Source organism: Mobula birostris, chromosome 21, assembly GCF_030028105.1.
Source record: "Mobula birostris isolate sMobBir1 chromosome 21, sMobBir1.hap1, whole genome shotgun sequence".
NCBI lineage: Eukaryota > Metazoa > Chordata > Chondrichthyes > Myliobatiformes > Myliobatidae > Mobula > Mobula birostris.
In genome coordinates, this window is record NC_092390.1 from 9,215,300 (window position 1) to 9,241,929 (window position 26,630).

The following is a 26,630-nucleotide window of genomic DNA, read 5'->3' on the forward strand; positions in this document are numbered from 1 at the left end:
GTCGGCACATCCTTTCTTAAATAAGGAGACCAAAACTGCCCACAGTGCTCCAAGTGAGGTCTCACCAGCGCCTTATAGAGCCTCAACATCACATCCCTGCTCCTATACTCTATTCCTCTAGAAATCAATGCCAACATTGCATTCGCCTTCTTCACTACCAACTCAACCTGGAGGTTAACCTTAAGGGTATCCTGTACGAGGACTCCCAAGTCCCGTTGCATCTCAGAACTTTGAATTCTTTCCCCATTTAAATAATAGTCTGCCCATTTATTTTTTCTGCCAAAGTGCATAACCATACACTTTCCAACATTGTACTTCATTTGCCACTTCTCTGCCCATTCTTCCAATCTATCCAAGTCTCTCTGCAGACTCTCCGTTTCCTCAACACTACCAGCCCCTTCACCTATCTTCGTATCGTCAGCAAACTTAGCCACAAAGCCATCTATTCCATAATCCAAATCGTTGATGTACAATGTAAAAAGAAGCGGCCCCAACACTGATCCCTGTGGAACACCACTGGTAACCGGCAGCCAACCAGAATAGGATCCCTTTATTCCCACTCTCTGTTTCCTGCCAATCAGCCAATGCGCTATCCATGTACATAACTTATCTGTAATTCCATGGGCTCTTATCTTGTTAAGCAGCCTCGTGTGGCACCTTGTCAAAGACCTTCTGAAAATCCAAATATACAACATCCACTGCATTTCCCTTGTCTAGCCTACTGGTAATTTCCTCAAAAAATTGTAATAGGTTTGTCAGGCAGGATTTTCCTTTAAGGAATCCATGTTGAGTTCTGCCTATCTTGTCATATGCCTCCAGGTACTCGGTAACCTCATCCTTGACGATCGACTCCAACAACTTCTCAACCACTGATGTCAAGCTAACAGGTCTATAATTTCCTTTTTGCTTCCTTGCCCCCTTCTTAAATAGCGGAGTGACATTTGCAATCTTCCAGTCCTCCGGAACCATGCCAGAATCTATCGACTTTTGAAAGATCATCGCTAATGCCTCCGCAATCTCCACAGCTACTTCCTTCAGAACACGAGGATGCATTCCATCTGGTCCGGGAGATTTATCTACCTTTAGACTATTCAGCTTCCTGAGTACTTTCTCTGTCGTAATTGTGACTGCGCACACTTCTCTTCCCTGCCACCCTTGAGTGTCCGGTATACTGCTGATGTCTTCCTCAGTGAAGACTGATGCAAAATACTCGTTCAGTTCCTCTGCCATCTCCTTATCTCCCATTACAATTTCTCCAGCATCATTTTCTATCGGTCCTATATCTACTCTCACCTGTCTTTTACTCTTTAAATACTTGAAAAAGCTTTTAGTATCCTCTTTGATATTATTTGCCAGCTTCCTTTCATAGTTAATCTTTTCTCTCTTAATGACCTTCTTAGTTTCCTTTTGTAAGGTTTTAAAAACTTCCCAATCCTCTGTCTTCCCACTAATTTTTGCTTCCTTGTATGCCTTCTCTTTTGCATTAACTTTGGCTTTGACTTTTCTTGTCAACCACGGTTGCACCCTTTTTCCACTCGAAAATTTCTTCTTCTTTGGAATATACTTGTCTTGCACCTTCCTCATTTCTCACATAAACTCCAGCCACTGCTGCTCTGCTGTCTTTCCCGCCAGTGTCCCTTTCCAGTCAACTTTGGCCAATTCCTCTCTCATGCCACTATACTTTCCTGTACTCCACTGAAATACCGACACATCAGATTTCAGCTTCTCTTTTTGTAATTTCACAGTGAACTCAATCATGTTATGATCACTGCCTCCTAAGGGTTCCTTCACCTCAATCTCTCCAATCACCTCTGGTTCATTACACAATACCCAATCAAGTACAGCCGATCCCCTAGTGGGCTCAACAACAAGCTGTTCTAAAAAACCATCTCGCGGACACTCTACAAATTCTCTCTCTTGAGATCCAGTGCTGACCTGATTTTCCCAATCTACTCGCATGTTAAAATCCCCCACAATTATCATAACGCTGCCCTTCTGACAAGCCTTTTCTATTTCCAGTTGTAATTTGTAATCCACATCCCTGCAGCTGTTTGGAGGCCTATAAATAACTGCCATCAGGGTCCTTCTATCCCTGATATTTCTTAGCTCAACACATAAAGATTCTGCACCTTCCGATCCTATATCACCTCTTTCTAATGATTTAATATCATTTCTTACCAATAAAGCCACGCCTCCCCCTCTGCCTACCTTCCTGTCCTTCCGATACACCGTGTATCCTTGGACGTTCAGCTCCCAGAGACATGCATCCTTTAGCCAGGTCTCAGTGATGGCCACAATATCATATCCGGGTGCTCCGGTTGCCTCCCACAGTCCTAAGACGTAACGATGGTGGGTTAACTGCTTATTGTAAATCGTCCCATGATTAGGCTGGGATTAAATCCGGGGAGAAAGGGCCTATTCTGCGATGTAGCTCAATAAATAAATATTCCCTGGAAGGTAGGAAATTCAGGGGTGATCTAAAGGTGTATAAGATCGACAGAAGTATAGAAAGCTTGTGGTCTTCTACCTGCTCCAGTTTAAGGTCAGAAGTGAGAGGTTTAGAAGGGAATCGAGGCAGCTTCTTCATAGAAAGTGTGATGTGTATTTGGAACTAGGTACCAGAAATGATGGTTGAGTTGGGCACCTGAGCAACATTTAAAATCATCTAGGTAAGAACATACACAGGAGAGGTTTAGAGAGTTGTGGACCATATCTGATCAAATGGAACTAGCTCCATGGTTGAGTTAGACCAAAGGACTGGATGCAGTGTTCCCTCTAAGGTGTGCACGCACACACATATTTTGCTACTAGTGCACAAAGGGGTTTAAACCGCGCACACAAGGTTGTCCGCCTTCTACCTTGCTGTCATGTTGAGTATATTTCACGAGCGAGCACAATCACATTTCCTTTTCTGACTTCTGATGCGGACAGTGTTGACAACATGGAGCTCGCGATGATTTGTCTGCAGATTTTAGAACTGGTTTATTTATACAGTTTTTATTGAAGAAATCATTTAGTGTGCACATGTTGTTATCACTGGCCAAAATAATTGCACAGCACAAGATTTTGTGCACACGGGTCATTACAAATTAGAGGGAACATTGGCTGGATAGCTCTATGAATATGTCAGAATTTCTTTCCTTCCAGAAATCAATTGACACCTATTTAAAACCTTTTACTCTGGCCAAACGGCAGAGTGGCTACCTAATAGCTTTTTATTTGATTCGGTGTCAGGTTTTGTATCATAATGTCCTTGTGGGGTTACTTAGCCTCTTCTATTGTATTAAACTTGCCTCTTAATTGCAAATAGATGTTGTGAATTTAGCAGTCAGCATTGCTGCAATGCTCCAGTGTCTGAGGTGCCTGCTGTAGGTAGCTCAGTTGTCTGGAGCAGAGACTCAGATGAATGAGAATCGGGTTTATTATCACTGACATATGTCGTGAAGTTTGTTGTTTAGCAGCAGAACAAGGCAATACATTAAAAATACTGTAAATTACAATAAGAAATATGTGAAGTAAGTAGTTCAAGAAGAGGGCGAAGTAGTGAGGCAGTTTTCAATGGTTCATGGTCCATTTAGAAATCTGGTGACGGAGGGGAAGAAGCTGTTCCCAAAATTCTGAATGTGAGTCATCAGACTCCTGAACCTCCGGCCTGATGGTAGTAATGAGAAGAGGGCATGTCCCAGTTGCTGGGGGTCCGTAATAATCGATGCTGCCCTCTCTTGGCATTGGCTGTTGAAGATGTATTCTGTGCTGAGGAGGCTGGTGTCCATGGTGGAGCTGGCTGAGCTTACAGTTGCTGCAGCGTTTTCCAGTCCTCTGCATCGGAGCTCCCTTACCAGACAGTGAGGCAACCAGTCGGAATGCTCTTCATGGTACATCTATAGAAATTTGCCAGTGTCTTTGGTGACGTACCCAATCTTCCCCAGCTCCTAATGAAATGTAGGCTTGGTACTTCATCAATGTGTTGGGCACAGGGCTGATCTTCAGAGATGTTGGCATCCAGGAACTGAAATTGACCAGATTTTCCCGTTGGCAAAATGAGAGACTTGGGTAGCAAAGTGCCACCACGGGGAGCTGGGCTGACTCAAGTGATGCCTGTGCATAGTTTAGACATCCTCTCAACACCCCAAAACTGTCCAGGTAGGTTAATTGGTTCCTATAACTTGGGTTAATGTGTTGTGGGGTGGAGTAGGAATATGGAGGAATTTGAGAGTAAGTTGATGAGCATTTGTTAAAGAATTAGCTGCAAGTTTAGAGAACAGAGGAAATGGGATTACTGGAACATCACCTGTGAATCCAATGGCTGAATGACCTTCTGGTGCATTGTTATAGGATCAAACTGTAATTACACTCGTCCAGCTACCATGACCAAACCACAATGTCCACTTGGTTCCACAAACACACACTCTTCCTTGACAAGCAAGCGGTTGCCAGTGGGGCAGAGGAGATGCTTCAAAGTTATCAAAGCCTCCTTAAGTAATGTAACATCCTCACTGACTCATGGGAATCAGTGCCCCATGAGGATGAGGGGTGACTTGATACCGGTGTGTGTGAGACGATAAAAGAGGTACGCGTAGATTGGGCAGCCTATCTTTTCCTGGTGCAGCTAATACGAGAGGGCATAACTTCAAGATGATCGGAGGAAAGTATAGGACACCTTTGGAATGTGGGAGGAAACGGGGGTATCTGGAGGAGACCCATGTGGTCATAGGTAGAGCATACAGACTCCTACAGGCAGAGGTGGGAGCTGAACCTGGGTTATGGTGTTATAAAGCGTTATGCTAGCTGCTATACTACCCTGCCACCCCTGTTCTAATCATTCTCAGGGTCAATGCAAAGTGGGCATAGTGTTTTTTATATATCCATAACTAGTTGCCCTGGAGAAGACATTGGCAAGCCACCTCCTTGGGCTGCTACACTGCATAGGGTGAAAGTGTTTACAAAGCATTGTTAAAGAAGGTTTTAAACCTCTGTTTGCCTCCATCCCTTGTGCTTTTGTTTATCTTGAAAACATAACCATGACCTCAGCCAGGTTTTCAGCAGCCATTTAACAAGTCCAATACAGAACAGGATTTTAGACTGAGTTAGGGTGGGGGTGGAGGCACAGATAAGGGAGAAAACTGGAGGATGTTTGAGAGGTTGACCAAGAACAAATGTTTGTCTGTTTATGGCTATAACATTTAACTCGGGAGACGGATAATTTCACATTTGTGGCTATAAATAGACTCTCATTATCGCCGTTTGCTTGTTTATACCCATGAGTATCACAATATAACTGTAGGGTGGTATGGGGAAAGCAAATTCTGCCCGTGGTCTTGAACTCTGCCGGTTGATGGTAAAACAGCTGACGTGTGGACGAGACCGTGGTGTGCGGTGATGTAATTTATTCTTGGCAGTGAACATCATTACCAGGTCCCAGCGGTGTCCTGTGTGAGCTTCGCCTGTGAGGCTGTTTACTCACATTCTCTGGCACATAGGCAAGCATCAAAATAACACATGCGATGGGGCATGGACTGCAGATGCCGGGGGGTAGTTTCTCTGTAAAGATAACTGAAGATCAGTTTCTCATTCCTTTACCTAGGTTTGAATTCAAAATTCAGTATGCCTTTCCTTCTGAGTTCCAGACAGGTAATACCACTGACTTCTTGCCTTTGCCTGGAATTTGCTTAACTATCACCTCTGTCCCTCCTCGCTGCCTGCCTTGTGTGTTACTTGTTACTCTACATGCCTGATCTGCGTGCGCTTCAGTCATTATATAGAAGCCTGTTTCACAGTCTAATTCAAGTTTCTGATGACTGCCATGCATGCTTGTAACTCTTGAGTTATTTTCATGGAGCGCAGAGCTGCTGCATTAAAATAGGGTCCTGAGCAATCAACTTGAGCAGTTCCAAAGCTGATGACTTTAAGAGCAAAGGGGGAGTCATTTGCTTGAACAGGTAGTAAAAGAATGCACATGAAATACGGGTTAATCACATTCCATACTGACTTGCTTTGTTCCAGATGTAACGTTCCTGCTTTATTCCTTTTCATGCCTTGCTGTCTGCCTGACTTTTAGTATTGTTGATTGCGTGATCTTGTTTTTTTGTTGCCTACTTGAATTCCATTCTCCAGCTGCTCAGGAATAATGAGAGACTCTGTTTCTGTCGCACCCCCACCCCTTCACAGTCTCAAGGACATCCCAAAACACTGCATGCCCAATGAATTCTTTTCTGCACCCTCAGCCAAACACACTCCCACTATTCATGCAGCAAGTTTCCATTAACAACTTTGGAAACTTCTTGGATGGTATCACTTTGGAAGGTTGGATTTGAAGGCAGAATACAGAGTGGAGGAATAGAGGTTCATGGCCATGGAAGTCTACAGGGTGGTTAAGGTATATGTTGTTAGTCGAAGGAGTGAGATCAAGAGCCATGAGGAAATTTTGCAGCTCTCTAAAACCCTGATTAGACCACATTTGAAATATTGTGTTCTCGTTGTAGGAAGGATGGAGGACGGAGGAGATTTATTGGGATGTTGTCTGGACAAGAGAGAATGCCTTGTGAGGATAGGCTGAGCTAGCTGGGGCTTCTCCCTTTGGAGCAAAGGAGGGTGAGCGGCAACTTGATAGAGGTGTGCAAGATGAGAAACATAGATGGAGTGGACAGGTAGAGACTTTGTCCCAGGACGATAATGGATAATATAGAGGCATAATTTTAAGCTGGGTTGGAGGAAAGTATAGGGTGATGTCAGAGGCATGTTTTTGTTTTGAGTGGAGAGTACAATGGAATGTGCTGCAGGGGCAGTGGTAAAGGCAGATACATTATGGACTGCAAAGAAACTCTAAGATGGGAACATGAGGTTAGATTGATCTTACAGTAGGTTAAAGGGTTGGCACCACATAATGGGGCCAAAGGGCCTGTGCTGTAACGTTCTTTGTATCGAATGGATCCAAATTCAATGACAGATTTAGAAATGGCATTGGTTAAACAATTGAAGGGAACTAGTATTCTGGGCTGGAGATTCGATTCCAATTAGCTGATTGTCATCTACCTCAGGGTGCACTGAAGTTCTGTGTTCTTGTAAACAATATACATGGTAATAATAAATACAACAATAATTACAGTGACAAGCACAAACAACAGAATGAGGCAAAGGTTGTAATGCAATCAGTGCAAAAAGAAATCAAAGTAAAATTTATTGTCAAATGCGCATGTATGTTACCATATACTATCTTGAGATTCATTTTCTTCTAGGCATTTACAGGAAAATAAAGAAATACAATAGAATCTAAGGATAATCAAAGACTGACAAACAACCAATGTCCAAAATTTTTAAAATTGTGCAGAAGAAAAGCTAAGCACATGAGTTGTAGAGAACTTGAAAATGATTTCATAGGTTGTAGAATCAATTCAGAATTGGGGTGAGTGAAGTTATCCACACCGGTTCAGAGGCCTGACAGTTTTAGGGTAACAATTGTTCCTGAGCCTGGTGATGTGAGACGTTAGGCTTCTGGACCTCCTGCCCACAGAATAACTGAGAGGTAGAAAAAGAGTCTGAGATGTGATGGCAGCACCACTGAGTACTAAGTGACATCCCTTTCAAAGAGCCTTGGAGCACTACAGCACAAAAATGGTGTAGCTTTCTTGAGGGGTACAAGGATTTTTTTTATAGGATATAATGGATAAGCAGGAATAGGGTACTAGGATGGCCAAAAGTAAGGAAGATAAAGTGTAGGTTAGAGTATGCGTGTGTGTGTGATTGGGGGAAGGAATTTAGAATGTAAGTCTATTGCACACTCCGGAGCAGAAGGTGGCAGTAATGCACCATTAAGCTGGGTGCCAACGGCCGTAAAACAAGACGGAGAAGAAGATGATAGCAAAGCCCCTAAGAGAGACCGTGATCTACAGCACAACAAAAACTGATCAGTCACCCAACAATTTCACATATGACAGGCTCTCTCTCTCTCTCTCTCAGCTAGAGTGGAGGCTAACAACACAGAAAATGAATTGCAATGTTGACAGTGGAGATTCTTTCAATGGACTCTGTGGCATTGTGCGTACATCTATGGTGTGGCTCTCTGAAGCTACAATCTTTCTGACTCCTGGAATCAATGCTGCTGCCTTCGAATTTGCGAAGAACATTGAGCAACGCGCACAAAACGCTGGAAGACCTCAGCAAGTCAGGCAGCATCTATGGAGGGGAATAAACAATCAATGTTTTGGGCAGCGAGCTTTCGTCAGGACTGAAGGGGGTTAGAATGTGATCTTTGTCTTGAGGGTTAAATCCAGGAAGGCAACTTTAAAAAATTCTAAGCTGGGACTGAGAATCGAAATGGGGAGATGGGGTGGCGGGGGGGGGGTAGCTGAGCTTGGTGGAAAGTGCATATCCTGCTGGGAGAAAGAAAGAACTGTGAAGTCTGATTAAAATGGCGGCAGTAATTTATGAGTAGGAGCTGGTCAGAGGGTTTTGGTGATTGTAAGTCTGTGTGTCATGTCACTGTAGGAACCTGAAATGACAGAAATTCCTCTGTCTGTAGGAATTTTTTTAAATTTTGGACCCTCCTAACCTCTTTTTGGTGTTGTTTCTTGCCTTTCTGTTCTCTGGCACCACACCCCAATAATGTTGCTCATAGCACCTCAGCTGGTTCACATTTCCCTTTGTAGCAATAACCAGCTACGATGACGGCTGTATTCTGACCGGGCTTTGAAGGTCATTTCTTCTTGTTCTGTTTTCGTTGACATTGAACAAGCTTAGGAACTGAATCTGCATATTTTCCATGTTAGCATATCACTTCAGAGAAATAAAGTTTGATATATTTTTCTCCATGAGCAATGACTTACCAGGGTTGAAACAGATTCAAGATGGGGAGCTCTTTGCCAGTATGGTTACTTTAAGGCATTGTTTTCCAACCTTTTTCAGCTGAACACCCTGCCTATAGCTCCTTAATAGTTACCAACACCCCTCTAGAGCTCTATCATACTTGCCAGTGCCCCCTAAAGCACCTTCATGCACGCCAACTCTCTCCTGAAGCACCTTGATCTGGGCTGACATTTACGTGCCGGGTGGCAGCTAATTAATTAGCTTGTTTATTTCGACTTTTTTCTTAAAGATGTGCTGGGTGCGTCCCAGCTACCGCTGCACCCCTGCATGCTTCACGGCGATGTATCGGTCCGCAGCCCGGAGGTTGGGGACCATTGCCCTAAAGCACCTTCATATTCGCCAACACCCCCTAAAGCACCTTCATACTTGTCAGCTCTCCCCTAAAGTTTCTTAATGCATGCCAAATCTCCCCGAAGCATCTTCATAGTCACCAACGCTCCCTAAAGCACCTTCATAGTCACCAACGCTCCCTAAAGCACCTCCATACTTAAGAATATACTTTCTGGCGCCCTTCCCACCCCCACCATAGTGTGAAAACACGTCTACCGTATGCTAACATGAGAAAAATGATTCTGCTTTAAATTTTTATTTGTCTTTAAATATAGCTTACACAGTGCCTCTGCACTGTACTGCAGCTTCGATATCAATGTGATCCTTGAGCTCGATGGTTTTTAGCAAGAGTTGAAATATCTGGTTCAAGTTGTGACAGCAAAAGCCTTATGTCCCCACACATAACAATGTCCAAAGGGTTTCTGTTTTTTGTGAGTATGGTTCACTGCACTGAAGCCTCTTTCAACAGGGTAGGAGGATGGGAATGCAATGAAGAGCAGTTTGGTTCTTCAAAGACCAGGAAACTTCGTATGATAGTGTAGCCACATACCAAAAATGCTGTGATTTTTGAAAAGCATTTTTGCTGCTTCATCTTTCTGAATTTCAATAATTTCTTCTTGCAAGCTCTCTTCCTGTTCTTCTGCCTTCCAAAGAAATGAGTTAATGACCCAGTCCAGAATTCTTGAATCAAGTTTGAAAATCCTTCAGTGACTGCAAGTGTAAGCAGTACTCTTGCAAATCACTGTCTGTGAAAGAGTGCCATACTTTCCATGCAGGGGAAACGGTGAGAAAATCTCTCTCTCAATGTTTTGTTTATATATTTCCATTTTTCCAAGAAAACTGGACACTGCAGTTTTTGCCTGAATTAAATTGTAATTTTCACTCTGCAGTTTCATATTTAGAATGTTCATTTTGTCATACAGAACAGCTAGGTATGCCACATCTCCACGTAGAAGTTGAATCTTGTTTCCTAATCTCTTGTCAACTTTGAGCAGAAATTCAACCACAGTGTCAAAATGATCAAATAAAGGTTTTAAGCAGCAGGCTTTTGACATCCAAAGTACCTTAGTGTGAAGAGGCAAGTGTTCAATCTCTTCATCATTATCTTGGCATAACTGGTGAGGTATTCTGCTATTTAATGGATGAGCTTTAATTTTGTTGATAGCAGTTATTACAAGAGTCATGCTTGAAAAAGTCGCTGGCTGGGGCTTTTGGCTGTGAGATGTTGACAATGAATTACATAGTGGATTGCAAACAGAATTGGAATTTTGTTTTTCATAAATGCCACTAAACCAACATGGCGACATGTCATATATGGAGCTCCACCTGTTGTACAAGAAATCATGTTCCTAATTGGAATACTTTTATCCTCATTATACATTTTGAGCTTGTTGTAGATTGAGTGTCCATTGGTATTTGTTTTTAACTTTTTGCAAAAGAGAATCTCTTCATAAACTTCTCCATTTTTGATAAACTATACATATGCCATTAGCCTCATTGTCTTGCTCAGTTGACTCATCTAGTTTTATCCCAAGTTCTGTGTTTTGTAGCTCTGTGCATAGTTGATATTCAGTGTCTTCACTCACTTTGTCAATACAACAAGCCACAGAGTTATTACTCAGAGAGGAATTGATTTTAAAACACTGGTATCCATTTTGAGAACAGTGGTGAGCACTTCTGATACAACAGGCGTTATTAATCTTTCACCAATTGTATGAAATTTTCCCTCCTCTGCTATCATTTTGAAAAATTATAAGAAGTAATAAGACCACTATCAAGGTCATTTTTAGCTTTCTTGGCAAATGATTTGAGTGTGCAACACTTTTCAAATGCTTCTTCATTTTCTGGAACTGAGTAATACCATAAGTGGCACACATCAAAGTTGCTGGTGGAAACAGCAGGCCAGGCAGCACCTCCAGGAAGAGGTACAGTCGATGTTTCAGGCCGAGACCCATTGTCAGTCCTGACGGAGGGTCTCAGCCTGAAACGTTGACTGTACCTCTTCCTAGAGATGCTGCCTGGCCTGCTGTTTCCACCAGCAACTTTGATGTGTTGCTTGAATTTCCAGCATCTGCAGAATTCCTCGTGTTTACATTTTTAAATACCATAAGTGGCCTTTTCAGGGTGTCTTTTATGGATGTGTTCCTGCAATCCTGATGGTTTCATGGTTTTATTAGACAGTACAATATTGCAAATAAGACAGATGAGGCTGCACGTGTGAAGCCGAGGTCGCTTTGAACACTCCATGGAATCCTTAGGGTTGGCAGGTTCACCGTTTGGTTCTGGCCAGCGCTGTATTGTTGCGCGACCTGTTTGCCGTAGGTCTGTAGAGAAGGTTGAGAGGGTGTACTTGACTTGCCAATTGTTAAGTTACATTAACTTGTTCTGTGCCGCGGGTCAAGGGGATTTATTGGGAGCCCTGGTTGCTATTTTATGCATCCCCAATAATGTCTGTCTGGTTAGTAAGGTCGGATGAGATTGCTGAGTTTCAGACACATTGTGACGATGTGTGCTCAGTGCCTATGGTTCTTCCTGTGTTCCAGTGCCTCATCCTTTTTTTTTTGAAAGTGCCTGCTGTACTAACAGTCAGTCAGGTCTTGTGCCTTAAGTTAGGGTGCCACTTACTGTCAACCCACCCCCAAGAATCTTGAATGTCCCCCCAATGATTTCTATTTCCCCTAACATTCCCTTAGGACAAGTAACTAGCCCCGTTGGGAATTACTGCTTTAAAGTAAGTTATTCACAAGCTATTGTAGTGGATTCTGGTTAATTGGGCCATTGGTTAATCAGGGGCGGCTGCTTATTTTATCAACTCAACAAAAACAAATTAAGATAATTGCCAGATTCCCTTCATTTATTTGGGACACTGCCACATAATTGGGACAGGAGACTGTTGCTGAACAGGATCTAGCTAGCATCAGTTGTACACACTTGTGTGGCCACGAGATGCTGCACTATATTTAAAGTGAGCAGTTTTTAAATAGTGTCAGTTGTGTGTGTGTTTGTGTTCAAAAAGTGGTGGTTTTTGTCACTGATAGTTAGCGAGAAATAAGCAGTAAGTTTTGCTCGCTGCGGTTTCAAGGATTCGGGTTTGGGTTCCCAGGCTGGGTGTGAAAATGAAACGTTTTCACTACTTCAAGTAAGGAACAGCGAAGAACTTGAAGGTGTCGACAACCATCATGAAAGTGGAGATTTGGAAGATGTGATCATTGATGGCATTGTGTGAAGGCAGTCAATCAAGCATCAATTGTTTGGAATGAAAAAGCCTTGTCAGGTTTCTCAGGGCTGGGAGTGCCTGCAGCTGTGCCATCCCCTGCCCCTGGCACCCCTCTGCCACCTGTACCGCACCCTTCCCGCGGCACTCCACCCTTGACGTTAGTAACGCCAGAATTACAAACTCACTCTCTGCTCCACGTTGACAAATACAGTATTACACTACTATTGTAGTGTTCTAATTTGTTCTGTAGTTCATTTTATTTTATTTTCTCAGGTTGTCTCTTTTTTATATATACCTTTTTTAACTATTTCCATGAAACTTCAGCTAATTGCGGTAGCCACTTAATTGGGCCAAAATGTATTTATTGGTCCCGATGAGACCCAGTTAACTGGAATCCCTTGTGCATTGAAACTAGAGAATCTGCACTCAGTGACCACTTTATTAGGTACTGTATCTCCTGCCCTCATGGTCTGCTGCTGCTGTAGCCCATGGGTTTCGTTTTATCATGTTGTACATTCAGACATTCTCTTCTACACACCACCTGTGCAATGTGTGGTTATTTGAGTTACTGATTGCCTTTCTAATCAGCTTGAACTAGTCTGGCTATTCTCTTCTGACCTCTCTCATTAACAAGGTGACCTTGCCCACAGAACTGCCACTTACTGGATGTTTGTTGTTCTTCACCCCATTCTCTGTAAACTCTAGAGACTACTGTGCATGAACATCCCAGGAGATCAGCAGTTTCTGAGATACTCAAACCACCCTGTCTGGCACCAACAATCATTCCATGGTCAAAATCACTAAAATGAAATTTCTTCCATATTCTGATGTTTGTTCTGAACAACTAACTGAACCTTTTGACCACGTCTGCATACTTTAATGAATTGAGTTGCTGCCACGTGACTGGCTGATTAGATACTTGCATTAGCGAGCAGTTGTATAGGCGTACCTAATAAAGTGGCCACTGATTTATTAAGAACCTCATTAAAATAAACATTGTATTTGATCTGCAGAGTCAGAATTTCATAGTGGTTGTATTGTCCACAGCTGTAATCCCACAGCCCATCTTCCTGATGCAATAATCAACACTGGGGAACTGCAATATACTATATTAGAGGCAACATTAAGTTCAATTGTCATTCAACCATACTCGTATACAACAAAGCAAAACTGTGTTCCCCCAGGGCCACGGTGCAACTTACAGTACATACAGTTACAAAATCGTACTAGCACAAGTCCCTGAGTGACATGGCCTGAATATTTTCTAAACGGGGTGAAAATCCAAAAATCTGAGATGCAAAGGGACTTGGGAGTCCTTGTGCAGAACACCCTAAAGGTTAACTTGCAGGTTGAGTTGGTGGTGAGGAAGGCAAATGCAACGGTGGCATTCTTTTCATGGGGTCTAGAATATAAGAGCAGGAATGTGATGTTGAGGCTTTATAAGGCCCTGGTAAGGCCTCACCTTGAGTATGAACAGTTTTAGGCTCCTCATTTAAGAAAAGATGTGCTAGCATTGGAGAGGGTCTGGAGAAGGTTCACAAGGATGATTCCAAAAATGAAAGGATGATCATATGAGGAACATTTAGTTCTGGGTCTGTACTCAGTGGAATATAGAAGGATGGTGGCAGGATCTCATTGAAACCTTTTGAATGTTGAAAGGCCTAGACAGAGTAGATGTGGAAAGGATGTTGCCCATGGTGGGGGAGTCTAAGACAAGAGGGCACAGCCTCCAGATAGAAGGGTGTCCATTTAAAACAGAGATGTGGATAAATTTCTTTAGCCAGAGGGTGGTGAAGTTGAGGAATTTTTTTTTAACCACAGGCAGGTGTGGAGGCCAGGACGTTGAGTATATTTAAGCTGGAGATTGATAGGTTCTTGACTGGCCATAACATCAAAGGTTACGGGGAGTGGGACTGAGAAAGGGGAATAAAAAGGATCAGCTATAATTGAATCGCAGAGTAGACTCGATGGGCCAAATGGCCTAATTCTGCTCTTGTATCTTATGGTTTAATATTGATTGTGTATGGGACATTGTCCTGGAGCCACGTTTCTACAAGAACAAGCACGTAGCAGTTCCTCCTCTCATGCTGGGTCAGCCAGGTTAATAATCACAAACACAAGAGTTTCTGCAGATGCTGGCAAACCAGAGTAATGCATACAAAATGTTGGAGGAACAGGTCAGGCAGCGTTTATGGAGAGGAACAAACAGTTGATCCTTCAGGCCAAGACCCGCTTCAGGATAGGTCAATAATCATGACATCTTTTAGCACTGGAAGAGGCTATCTAACTCATTATACCTCGCTGTGTTTTTGAAAGAGTAGATTGATCTCTTTCCATGGCTTATTTTTTAGAGCCTACAACATTGTCATTGTTAAAATACATGTAATTCTCTTCGGAAAGTTACGTTGGTTGTGCCTCCTGTGGAGCAGTGTGTTACTCAGTCAGAATGGCATGCTGTGGGCTGTTACAGTGATGCAGTGGTTAACATAAGACTATGTGATCACCAGTAGGGGTTCAACTCTTGCCACTGTCTGTAAGGAGTTTGTCTGTTCACTCTATGACCATGTGGGTTTACTCCACGAGCTCCAGTTTCTTGCCACATTCTAAAGATGTATGGACTAGTAGGTTAATTGGTCACAAGAGCGCTGGGCAGTTTGGGCTGAAAGACTCTGTTACAGTGCTCTATCTCTTTCTTAAAAAAAAAATATGTTCCCCCCACCATTTTTCCCTTTGTCTCAAATTGGTATCCTCAAGTCACTTGACTTTCAAGCATAACTTTTCCCAATTCATTCTATTAAAAATCCTTCACGTCTATTAAATCTTCTTTGCCACCTTAACAGGTGTCAAGGTAGCATAATTACTGCCACTGCCTCGCACTATAGGTCGATCCTGACCTTCAGTACTGTCTGTGTGGAGTTTGCATGTTCTCCCTGAGGCTGTATAGATTTGTCCTCAGATGTTCTAATTTCCTCCCACATCTCAAAGTTGTGCTGGTTGATGAATTAGTTGGGGGCTCCAAATTACTTCTAGTACAGTGAGTAGCGGTAGAATCGATGAACAGGAGAGCACATGGGCATGTACGAGAAAAATTTACAGGAAAGTGAGTAGAGGAGTGGATTGCTGAAAGAGCCAAATGCCCCCTTGTGCAACAAGAATATATGAAATATACACCTTGTTGACTTTCAAAGTTGGAAGTAAATTTATTATCAAAGTATGTATATGTCACCATATACCACCCTGAGATTTGTTTCCTTGCAGGCATTCACAATAAAACAAAGAAATAAAATAGTCAATGCAAAACTACACACAAGACTGGCAACCAACCAATGTATAAATAGATAATACTGTCAGCTTGAGTTGGATAGTCCTTAAACGTGAGTCCATAGGTTTAGGAAACAGTTCAGAGTTCAGGTGAGTGAAGTTATCCACGGCAGTTTAGGAGCCTGATGTTTGAAGAGCAAGAACTATTCCTGAACAGGGTTGTTTCTTCATTGTGGTGTCACAGCTGAATAATTCATCCCTAGTAAGTTTTCTCCAAGTGTTGCCGACGCAAAGTAATTATATACTTAAACAAATTATTTAATTATAAAAATAATAAATCCTACATATGCCAGTCTTTTCTGATTAGAATATTGGGCTTAGCTGCTGTAACATTGGAGTTGATCAGTCCTGCTAGGATTGTTCTGATATTCAGTTATCCATAAACATTAGAACATAGAGCCGTACAGTACAGGTCAGGAGCATGCCCTGTGCCCACGATGCTGTGCTGAATTAATTAAGTTACAATCAATGCCCAATTGGAAGGCTAGTTTCCATCACAGTCCATCACAGGAAAAGCCCTCCCCACCATGGGGCACATCTACAAGGAGCCTTGCCACAAGAAAGCAGCATCCATCATCAAGGATCCTCACTGTGCTCTCTCCTCACTGCGCTCTCTCCTCACTGCGCTCTCTCCTCACTGCGCTGTCTCCTCACTGCGCTGACTCCTCACCTCTCCTTTGGGGAGCAGATACAGGAGCCTTGAGTCCCACACCATCAGGTTCAGGAGCAATTATTACCCTTCAACTATCCAATTCCTAAACCAATGTGGATAACTTCACTCATCTCCACACAGATGACATTTAATAGAAAGAGAAAGTTAATACCTCAGCTCCAAGAGCCTTCGTCAGAAGTTGCACGTAAATGCCATTTTGGAAAAATCAGACATGACTTTGTGGTTGAGATAGAGGAGCCTGAAGGCACGCAATGTTTTAACGACAGCTTCTTCCTCTCCACTGTCATATTTCTGAACAGTCCACAAACACTACCCCACCATTTTGCACTACTGATATTTTTTATAATTGCAGATGCTGGAAATCCAGAGTCACACACACAAGATGCTGCTGGATCTCAGCAGGTCAGGTAGCATCCATGGAAGGGAATAAACAGTTGCCATTTCAGGCAAAATCCTTCATCAGGACTGAATATTTATTTTTATCAATAATAAATAAATAATTATTATTATATATGTATTTCTTACCGTGATGCAAAATGACAGAATTTACATTTGTCAGTAATAATAACTCTGATTCTGTTAGTAGAATGTTTTCCCCTTTTCTTTAACAATGTTACTGAATAGTGGAGGCCACAGCCAACTATGTGGATTTCAAATATAAGAGTTAATCATTGAAAGATTCTAGTTCCCAAATATATATCCTTTTAACATTAATTTTCAACTTGTGTTTCTGTTGAAATCCTCCCTGGGGGTGAGACCTTGTGCATTTTCACACAACACTACAGCAAGCATTTACCCTCTGACCTTTATTCTGCTTCCCACAGCACTACCCCAAATGCCAAGTACACCTTCCTATTCAGTTATTCTGTGTTTTTCATTTGCAGCTAATGCTCACCTCTGCTTCCTGCTTAGAGTTGGCCTGTTCCCATATCTGAAAACGTTAATGCTGCTTAGTGTCACTTAGCAGTCAGTATTGTTATTTTTATCTCAGTGTTTTATATTCATTCTACCCAGTGGTTCCCTGTCTAAAACTGAATACAGTACCTATCTGACAAATGTTAAATCTGTTTATCAAACAACCCAGGATGGGAACAGGCCACTCAGATAATAAATTCACTTAGAACTCTGTAGCAAACAGTGAGATTATTTTCTTTTCTAAATAGTATTTCTGTAGGTTTTTTAACAAGGTCTTTTCATTTCAGTTTCTGAGCTGTATATTCCTAGATGAATGGGAGAAATACAAAATCTAAAGAATTGCATAAACTTTAAACATATTATCCAGTTATTCTGTAGATGTGAATTTAATGTAGCAGCTAGAATTTGGAGTACAAGGTTGATGAGAGAGAATCTGGTTCATAGTTCATCTGATTTTAAGTGCCCAGTGCTTTGTTGTTTAGTAGAAAATTGTGAATTGCAGATTACAGTAAATAGATTACAAAATGTTCAGAGTTTTAGCATATCTTGTTTACACTGGATTAATGGAAAACTAGACTTGAGAAGCTGTACTGAAATCATTTATATAAACCAGCTTTTGATGCCTCTCCCCATTCATCTCAGCTGCAAGTTAGTTCATTGTAGAGGTGTCTTTGCAAACCTGCTTGTGGCAATTTTTTCCCAATAAATTAAATTACTGCACAGTGCGTGCTGAAGTTAGTTTTCGGCAACTTTGGGAGATGTAGCAATTGAAACTGTGCTCATCCTAGTGGATGATCTTTATGGATCTGGAGTCTCCCTCAACCAGAGCAGTTAACTTGTGGTTTACGGATTTTGCAGTCATTTCTTCACATGCCGTTGCTTCATTTAACTAAGGTAAGAAGCCGGGGAGATTGAGAATGTTTCCAGATGTCTTAGATGTCATATTCGAAAGCACAGACTTCAGAGATTTTATTTATTGCAAGATGATAGAGTTGTGAAGGTGTAAGTGTGTGGGCCTTCATTACTCGGGACTGAGTTGAAGAGCTGTGAAGGCAATGTTGCAGCTCTGTAAAACTCCACACTTGGAGTATTGTCTTCATTTTGTTTTGCTGCATTGTGGACAGAATGTGGAAGCTTCGGAGAGCGTGCAGAGGAGATTTACCAGGATGCTGCCTGGATTAGAGAGCACATCTTATGGAGGATAGGTTGAGTTCTGTGAAGCACTGAACGGGCCTCTGTAGCTGTGAACTCACGGTCGGAGACTTTGCAGTTCATGTTCCATGTGCTTTTGCTTATTTTTTTCCCTACTATATGCACGATTTGAACCGGGGTTCGGCTCACTACTCTACGAGGTTTACTTCAGCACTGAACTGACTCCACAGCTGTGGCCTGTAATCATCGGCACTTGCTTCAGTGGTGAACTGGTTCCAAGGCTGCAGACGGACTTTCATGGATTCCACACTTCATGTTCTGTATGTTATTTGTTTGGACGATTTGTTCTTAATTTTTGTACATTGTGTGTGTTTTTTAATGGGTTCCATTGTGTTTCTTGTGGCTGCCTTCGAGAAGACAAATCTCAAGGTTGTATACAGTATACATACTTTGATAATAAAAGTACTTTGAACTTTGATACATCTAAAGGAACCGTAATGAAGCATACTTTATGATGAATGATCCATTGTTAATTACTTTTTCTCCCTGGCTTTGCACTTGAAGTATGTGCACACTTCTCAACCTTACAGCCTCCAATCTGATAAGCAAGTCTCTGCTCATTCCACTGGTGTTGATGGTATTACACTGTGTGAAGATATCATGATTTCTACATCACTTGGTGCGGCCTAAGAATGTCCAGCATTTTGTGCAGTGGGTTCTTGGTCAGATGGTCATGAATATTTACTTTCAGGTGCACAGTTTTGGAAACCTTTGTGTTCTTAGATTTTTGTGGGTTTTTTTTCCCCATTGGTTACCAGTTAAAATAAATCCTGGCAGCCTTTGCCAAAATTGTTCTGATCAAAAGTGTTTGTAGTTTTCAGAAGCCTGGGCTTGAGTACTTTGATATATAGATGTAATAAATTATTCTGTTTATGTTCTGTGCACTTTCAGTCCACAAACATTGTTCTCTGTTTTAATGATTTTTGAATCATGTTTTTTTAAATCAATGTACCGTATGTACTGATAATTCATGCAGATATATTTAGTGTAGGAACTTTGTGGATACATGTTTAGTCTGAAGTTACACACCCATATTGGTAATTCTGTGGTTTTTCCCACTTCGGAGTTCCCACTCTCTCTCCCTGCAAGCTTTCGATTGCATTATTTCAGTTACAGCTTTGAGGTTTTTCTCCTTCCCAGAAGTGCCTCGACGTCCAGCCATTTTGTGTCTTACTCATTAGATATTCCAAACCAAAACATGAGCCAGTAAACCTTTCTGACGCAGATTCTGCAGATACTGGGAATCCAGAGCAACACACACAAGATGGTGGAGGAACTCTGCAGGTCAGGCAGCATCTATGGAGGGGAATAAAGAGTCGACATTTTGGGTCAAGTCCCTTAATCAGGGCTCAGTGAGGTGATCGCTTTACTAATTATAGCCCTTTATGGTGATTTCACGTGGGCTAATTCTTTAGTGCTATTGAAAGTCCATAAGTCGTTAATCCTTCAGTGTGAGTTAGTACTGTATACCGAATTTATCAGCTTCTGATACATTAATTCATTGAATCTACAGGAAGGGTCAAGCTCTCCAGAGTAGTGGCAAGAAAGCAGAAGAGAATTATACTTTCAAACTTGAGTTCAAAATGGTCAACGTTAGAAAAGAAAGCCAGAACTAAAGCAAGAGGAAACATTTTGAATTTCTTAGCTGACATTTAGGCAGGATGAGTTGATTTAGGGAAAATACATTTACTAAATAGATTTATTGGAAATCATTGAGGCTGATGTCAAACTAAGCCCATGTTTTACCCTACAAGTCAATAATGTTCAAAATTCGAAGTAAGTTTATTGTCAAAGTGCGTATATATCACCATATGCTACCCTGAGGTTTAATTTCTTGCAGACATTCACAGTAGAACAAGAAAGTACAATCATATCATTTGGAAAAACTACACACAACGAAACACAAATAATCAATGTGCAAAAGAAGATAGTCTGTACAAATGTAAAGATAAAGCAAATAATATAATAAATAAGTACATAAGACTGTGAACTTGAGCTGTAGACCAAGTCCATGAGTTGTGTTCCGTCCAGTGTTGTGGTGAGAGAAGTTATCCACACTGGTTCAGGAGCCTGATGGTTGAAGGGTAATAACTTGTAGGTGTTGGATCTAAAGCCCCTAAACCTCCTTTCCAATGATAGCAGTGAGAAGAGAGCATGGCCTGGGTAGTGGATGGTCCTTGATGATGAATACTGTTTTCTGGCAGCAGTGCTCCTTGTAGATGTGTTTAATGGTGGGGAGGGCTTTTCCTGTGATGAATTGGGCCTTTTGTAGACTTTTCTGTTCTTGGGCATTGGTGATTCCATACCTGGCTGGGATGCAACCAGTTAGCATACTCTCCATTGTGAATCTGTAGAAGTTTATCAAAGTTTCACATAACATGCTGAATCTGCACAAACTTCTAAGGCTTAAATATGGGGTTAAGTAAACAGACTACTAAAAACGTGTAACCCCTGTCCATACATTTATTCCCATGGCTTTGAGAACTGAGGGATACTGAGGGCCTGCAGCACCATTGGATGCTCTGAAAGAACACAAAGCCACAGGTTGTCTGTTCCGATGGCACATCACCAGTGAGCCTGGTTTCATCCGGACTTCCACTGCTCTCTGTGTGGAGTTTGCTTGTTAGCTGCCATAAAGCCCCGTTGACATAGGCGAGTGTAGAAGAGTCACAGGGGGATTGTGATGAGGGAAGTCTTGGTTCTCTAGTACGGCAGAGAGAGATATCGGAGAGGATGAGCTTGTATTGGTGGTGAGATAGAGGGATTGGTGGAGGTGTGAGAGGGAATTGGTATATAAATGGGGGATAGGACCATTGAGTTGACTGGACTCCTGTATTGTAAAATATGAGCAACACAGACAAAATGCTGGAGGAACTGAACAGGTCAAGCAGCATCTATAGAGAGGAGTAAACAGATGATGTATGAGGCATGCTTGAAAGAGACCTCCATTACTTGTGTTGAGGGTCAAGCTGGAGTTTAACATTCAAAGGTCAAAGTAAATTTATTATAGTACGTATATGTCACCATACTCTCTGTGCCCACCTTATTAAGTACATCTGTACACCTTGTTAATGTAAATATCTAAACAGCCAATCATGTGGCAGCAAGTCAATGAACGAAAACATGTAGACATGGTTGAGAGGCTCACCTGTTTTTCGGACCAACAAGGTGTTTATCTTGAAGTGGATGAGCTGCAGTACCTCCTGCACCTAATAAAATGGCCGCAGTGTATGCTATCTTGAGATTCATTTCCTTGCAGGCATTCACTGTAAAGCAAAGAAGTACAATAGAGTCAATGAAAAAACTACACATAAACACAGATTGACAGACAACCAATGTGCAAAAGAAGACAAACTTAGAAATACAAATAATAAAAAATAATATTGAGAACTTGAGATAAGAGTCCTTGAAAGTGAGGCCACAGGTTGTGGGATCAGTTTAGAGTTGAGGTGAGTGAGGTTATGAATGCTGGTTCAGGAGCCTGATGTTTGAAGGGTGATAACTGTCCTTGGACCTGGTGGCGTGGTATCTAAGGCTCATATCTCCAGAGTGTGCTTAAATCCAAACCCAGTGACCCGGTTGAGACTGCTAACAATGACCTCAATGTTCCTCCAGTGTAATCGATGCCTTTTCTTTTACAGCCCCAAGAAAGGGAAGCATGTGTCGGAGTAAACAACCAGAGTTACTTCTGTGATACGGGACACTGTTGCGGAGAATCACAATGTTGTAACTACTATTACGAGCTTTGGTGTAAGTATCGACCGCCTCGCCTTCGCGCTGGGAACTGTCAGTTACCATTGCTAGGTTTTTTTTACTGTGAGCTTAATTTTCCTGATGTGTGGATTGTTAATGCACCTAAACTGTCACCTTTGTTTACTGAGACTCTTCGGTATTATCGGATTAAATAACATTCAGGCTAAACCCTACCATGTCCTTCCCCTCCTCCTGAATGCCATTTGGATATCAGAATCGTGTTTTATTATCACTGACATGCTGTGAAGTCGTGGAACTAGTACAGTACAGGTCATTAAAAACTGCCATAAGTTGTAATAAGTATAAATATAGTGCAGAAGAGGAATTGTGAGGTGGTGTTCGTGGACCATTCAGAAATCATATGGCAGAAGGGATGAAACTGTTCAGGAAACATTGAGCGTGGGTCTTCAGGCTCCTGTCATACCTCTTTGATGGTAGCATGAGTAGCAGGCATGTCGCAGATGGTGAGGGTCCTTAATAGTGGATGCTGCCCAGTCAAGATGTTCTCAATGATGCGGAGGCTTGTGCCTATGAAAGAGGTGGGCATGTTTACAGCTGTTTGCAGCCTCTTTCGATCCTGCACATCGGAGCCTCTATAGCAGGCGGTGTTACAGCTGCTCAGAATGCCGTCTGTGGCATTGCGTCTCACTGGCCACTCTCCATAAAATGTACCCCTGTGATTGTGGGGTTCCTCTGGGTGGCTGAATAGTCCAGCACCCTTGGGAACTGATCATACCAGACGGCAGAAAACTGAGCCACAGAAGTTGCCTCCCCGCTGAACAGGAGAACTTGAGGTATAGTGGGACAGTCGTGGGAAGCAGAAGGCTGAAGATTCCAAGAACTCTCTGTAGCCTGGTGTTTCCATTAGATGTACTGTTGGCTGAGGTTGCCAAAGTTGACTGTGGATTAGTACAGATTGTAGTTAATTTTTGGTCTTGGATCTTAGTTAGAACTAGTTAATAAGTACACATTTGGAGTAAATTCAAAACATGATAGATCACAAGGGTTGCTGGACCATAGAATACGAGATGAGAGAGCTTCAGTCTGTAGTACTTAAATATCAAAGATCACTTTAATTTCTTGGACAGTTTGAAAACTTTTCTTTTTCCCCTCTGCTCACATCATTGATTTTTTTATCCACAGCATGCAGATTAGTGCTCTTTTAAGTGTTCCTGCCTTATTTTCACGATATCAGTAAAGCTCTTTTCGGATGGTTCAGTTGGAGCAGTTGAACATTGAAGCAGACTGTAGGCCTTTAAATCCAGTGCATTCACCAAAATTAGTACTTACTTCTCATTGACTATTCCATTTGCTTTAAAATACTGTTCAATCTGTTCAGTATATTAAATCCAGTTATCTGTTGTGTAATCAAATGCCTCAGTATTTTCATTACAGCCAGCCACTTCTGCTCTTTTTATTTATAATTATTATCACTCAGTACTCATTGTTTTTGAATCTGTGAATTCTTCCGCTTCCTGACTTTTTTTTAACTGGACTGTCTTTCCACATGCTACGCTTTTTTTTACTCGACCAAGTCTTCCTGCACTTTTATTTTAACTCTAGAACTTCTTGCTGCGCTTCCACAGGTCGGTAGTCATCTCAGGTTTGTTTTAAAAATATCTCATCGCTGCTGTTATGTTTTGTAACTCCAAAACATTAAACCAATGAAAAGGAAGACCCAGAAGTCCGAAATATGAGTCTGACTTCGTTTTTATACTTTAAGCAAGGCGTACAAATATCACATGGTAGTATGATGACGTATGCCATTCACGTACTCTTACATATAACCTGCAATGCATTATGTAAACAACAAAAAATGCTTACTCAGACAAGATTTACGATATTGCTGAAATATTAAATATATAACATTTCAGCTTGAATCAGTCTGGCCATTGTCCTCAAACCTCTTCAAAGACATTTTCACCCACAGAACTGCTGCTCACTGGATTTTTTTTTCTTTTTCATACCATTTTCTGTAAACTCTAGTGACTGTTGTGTTTGAAAACCCCAGGAGATCAGCAGTTTCTGAGATACTCAAACTACCCTGTCTGGCACCAACAATCATTCCACTGTCAAAGTCACTTCGATCATATTTCTCCCCCATTCTGATATTCACAATACATATATTTCACCATACATAACCCTGAAATTCATTATTTTGCAGGTATACTTTGTAAATTCATAATAGAATAATAATCATAATGAAATCAATGGTAGACCGCGTCAACTTGGGCATTCAATCAGTGTGCAAGGACAACAAACTGTGTAAATACAAAAAGAAAATAATAATAAATAAGCACAAATATCAAAGACATGAGATGAAGACTCCTTGAAAGTGAGTCCATAGGTTGTGGGAACAGTTGAGTATTGGGGTAATTGAAGCTGAGTGAAGTTATCCTCTTTGGTTCAAGAGTGTGATGGCTGAGGGGCAATAACATTTCCTGAACCCAGTGGAAGGTGGAACTTTACCTGTGATGCACTGGGCCATATCCACCACTTTTTGTAGGATTTTCCATTCGAAGGCATTGGTATTTCCATACCAGGCTGTCATGCAGCCAGTCAATACTCTCCACCACACATCTATAGAAGTTTGTCAAAGTTTTAAATGTCATGCTGAATCCTTGCAAACTTCTAAGGAAGTAGAGGCGTTGCCATAGTTTCTTCGTAATTGCACCCAGGATAACACTGAGGAATTTAAAGTCGCTGACCCGCTCTGCCTCTGATTCACCCCCCCCCCCAGTGAGGACTGGCTCATGGACACCTCCACCCCTCGATTTCCTCCTCAATAATCTGCTGCTTAGTCTTGCTGACATTGAATAAGATGTTCTTGTTGTGGCACCACTCAGCTAGATTTTCAATCTCCCTCCTATATGCTGATTAAACACCACCTTTGATACGGCCTGTGACAATGGTGTTGTCTGCAAACTTCATTGTGGCATTAGCCCACACAGTCCCAAGTGTAAAGTGAGTAGATCAGGAGGCTTAAGCACATAGCCTTGTGTGCAGGTTAATGGCCTCTTGGACTTTGCTTGATCGTCTGCCAGTCTTGGAAAGGAATCTGTAAATTGAGTGACTGCCACCCATAGATTCACTTGTGAAAGTCTGCCTCACCTGGAAGGAACATCTAGCTCCATGATGAGGGAGGACATGTTGGGGCAGGTGTACCGTTCAGTGTGGTTGCAGGTGGAACTAGAAGGGGTATCAGTGGGGAGGGGCTGAGTGGACAAGGGAGTCAGAGAGAGGGCAATCTCTGCAGAAAGCAGGGAGGGGGAAGGGAAGATGCACCTGCTGGTGGTGTCCCGTTGAAGATGGCAGAAGCTGTTGGAGGCATGGAGTAGTAGGTGAGGACTAAATTGATTTGAGTTTGATAAGCCTCTGGTCCTTCTGTCCTTATTAAAACACTGAGTCTCTGTGTGGTGTAGTGATGGTTGTGGATTTAAGTTGAGTCACATCGGAACAGCTGCCTGTTTTGTCATTTGCTGCTTTTGTGTCTGCCACATTGTTCAGCTCTAAATATGCAGTGGAGAGGCATCTCTTTCACTGAGAAAATCAGACCGAGGGAAAGGAAATCCGAGTAGTGTTATTCATTGCACAGCTGTCTATAATTGATGGAATTTAAAGTAGTTATTTGCCCACAGCCTTCTGTTCCCATTTCCTTGTGTGCCATCGGGTTCAAAGAGTTTACTTTCTATTCTGAGCCCCGACATGGTTGACTTGTTGCCCACTGGCAACAACAGGGAGGCTGAGAAGTCAAACACACTGCTAGGCACTGAGGTCGTGTAAGCCAGACTGGATAAGGGTGGTGCATTGCCCGATTCAAATGGCGTGGGGGAAACCAGTGTTTGTGGGAATACAACTGTTCACCATCATACTGATATCTGATCATCTTTTCCTGTTTTCCTGCTTGATTCCACATGCAAGACTGCAGGTGCTGGAAATCTGGAGCAATGCACAAGATGCTGAAGTGTCCCAACACGAAATGTCAGCTGTCCATTTCCCTCCGTAGATGGTGCCTGGCCCACCGGGCTCCTCCAGCATCTTGGTGTGTTGCTCCTGATGATTGCAGACCCTCGTTCTCTGCAGTACTTGTCCAGTAACACAACCACTGAAATAGCAGCCCATGCAAACACAGCAAAGTACATAAGCTCTACAGACCAGTAGGCTGCATTATATCTTCTAGTGTTCAATTATCCTACGTCTGTCAATCCTATAACAAAGAATTTGTTTTAAATTACTAGTGGAATGTTGAGTCAACGCAGGTCAAAACTACTGCCAAATAGCATAATTGTCTGGATGGATTAGGGCTCTTTTGTCTTGTTGCCAGCTCAAAACTTGATTCTTCATCCC

At 42.1% G+C, this 26,630-nt stretch overlaps 1 protein-coding gene and 1 long non-coding RNA gene across 4 annotated transcripts in view; one reads left to right on the forward strand and one right to left on the reverse strand.

Moving 5' to 3' along the window:
* Positions 1 to 26,630, forward strand: part of wbp1la (WW domain binding protein 1-like a) — a 132,511-nt gene that overhangs the window by 91,198 nt on the left and 14,683 nt on the right. The window contains exons 1-2 of one of the 3 annotated variants that reach the window (XM_072238919.1): positions 5,590 to 5,631; positions 22,172 to 22,280. In XM_072238919.1, coding sequence (XP_072095020.1) covers positions 5,605 to 5,631; positions 22,172 to 22,280 — 136 coding nt within the window. In that variant the 5' untranslated portion in view covers positions 5,590 to 5,604. Of the gene's footprint in view, positions 1 to 5,589; positions 5,632 to 17,993; positions 18,213 to 22,171; positions 22,281 to 26,630 lie in introns of those variants that run through there. The other 2 variants (XM_072238920.1, XM_072238918.1) reach the window with 2 other exon arrangements.
* LOC140185570 (uncharacterized) lies at positions 20,258 to 23,190 on the reverse strand. Its single transcript, XR_011882656.1, has 3 exons — positions 22,708 to 23,190; positions 21,679 to 21,796; positions 20,258 to 20,878 (listed from the first exon to the last, which is right to left on the reverse strand). It is a non-coding gene; the product is annotated as an uncharacterized lncRNA (long non-coding RNA).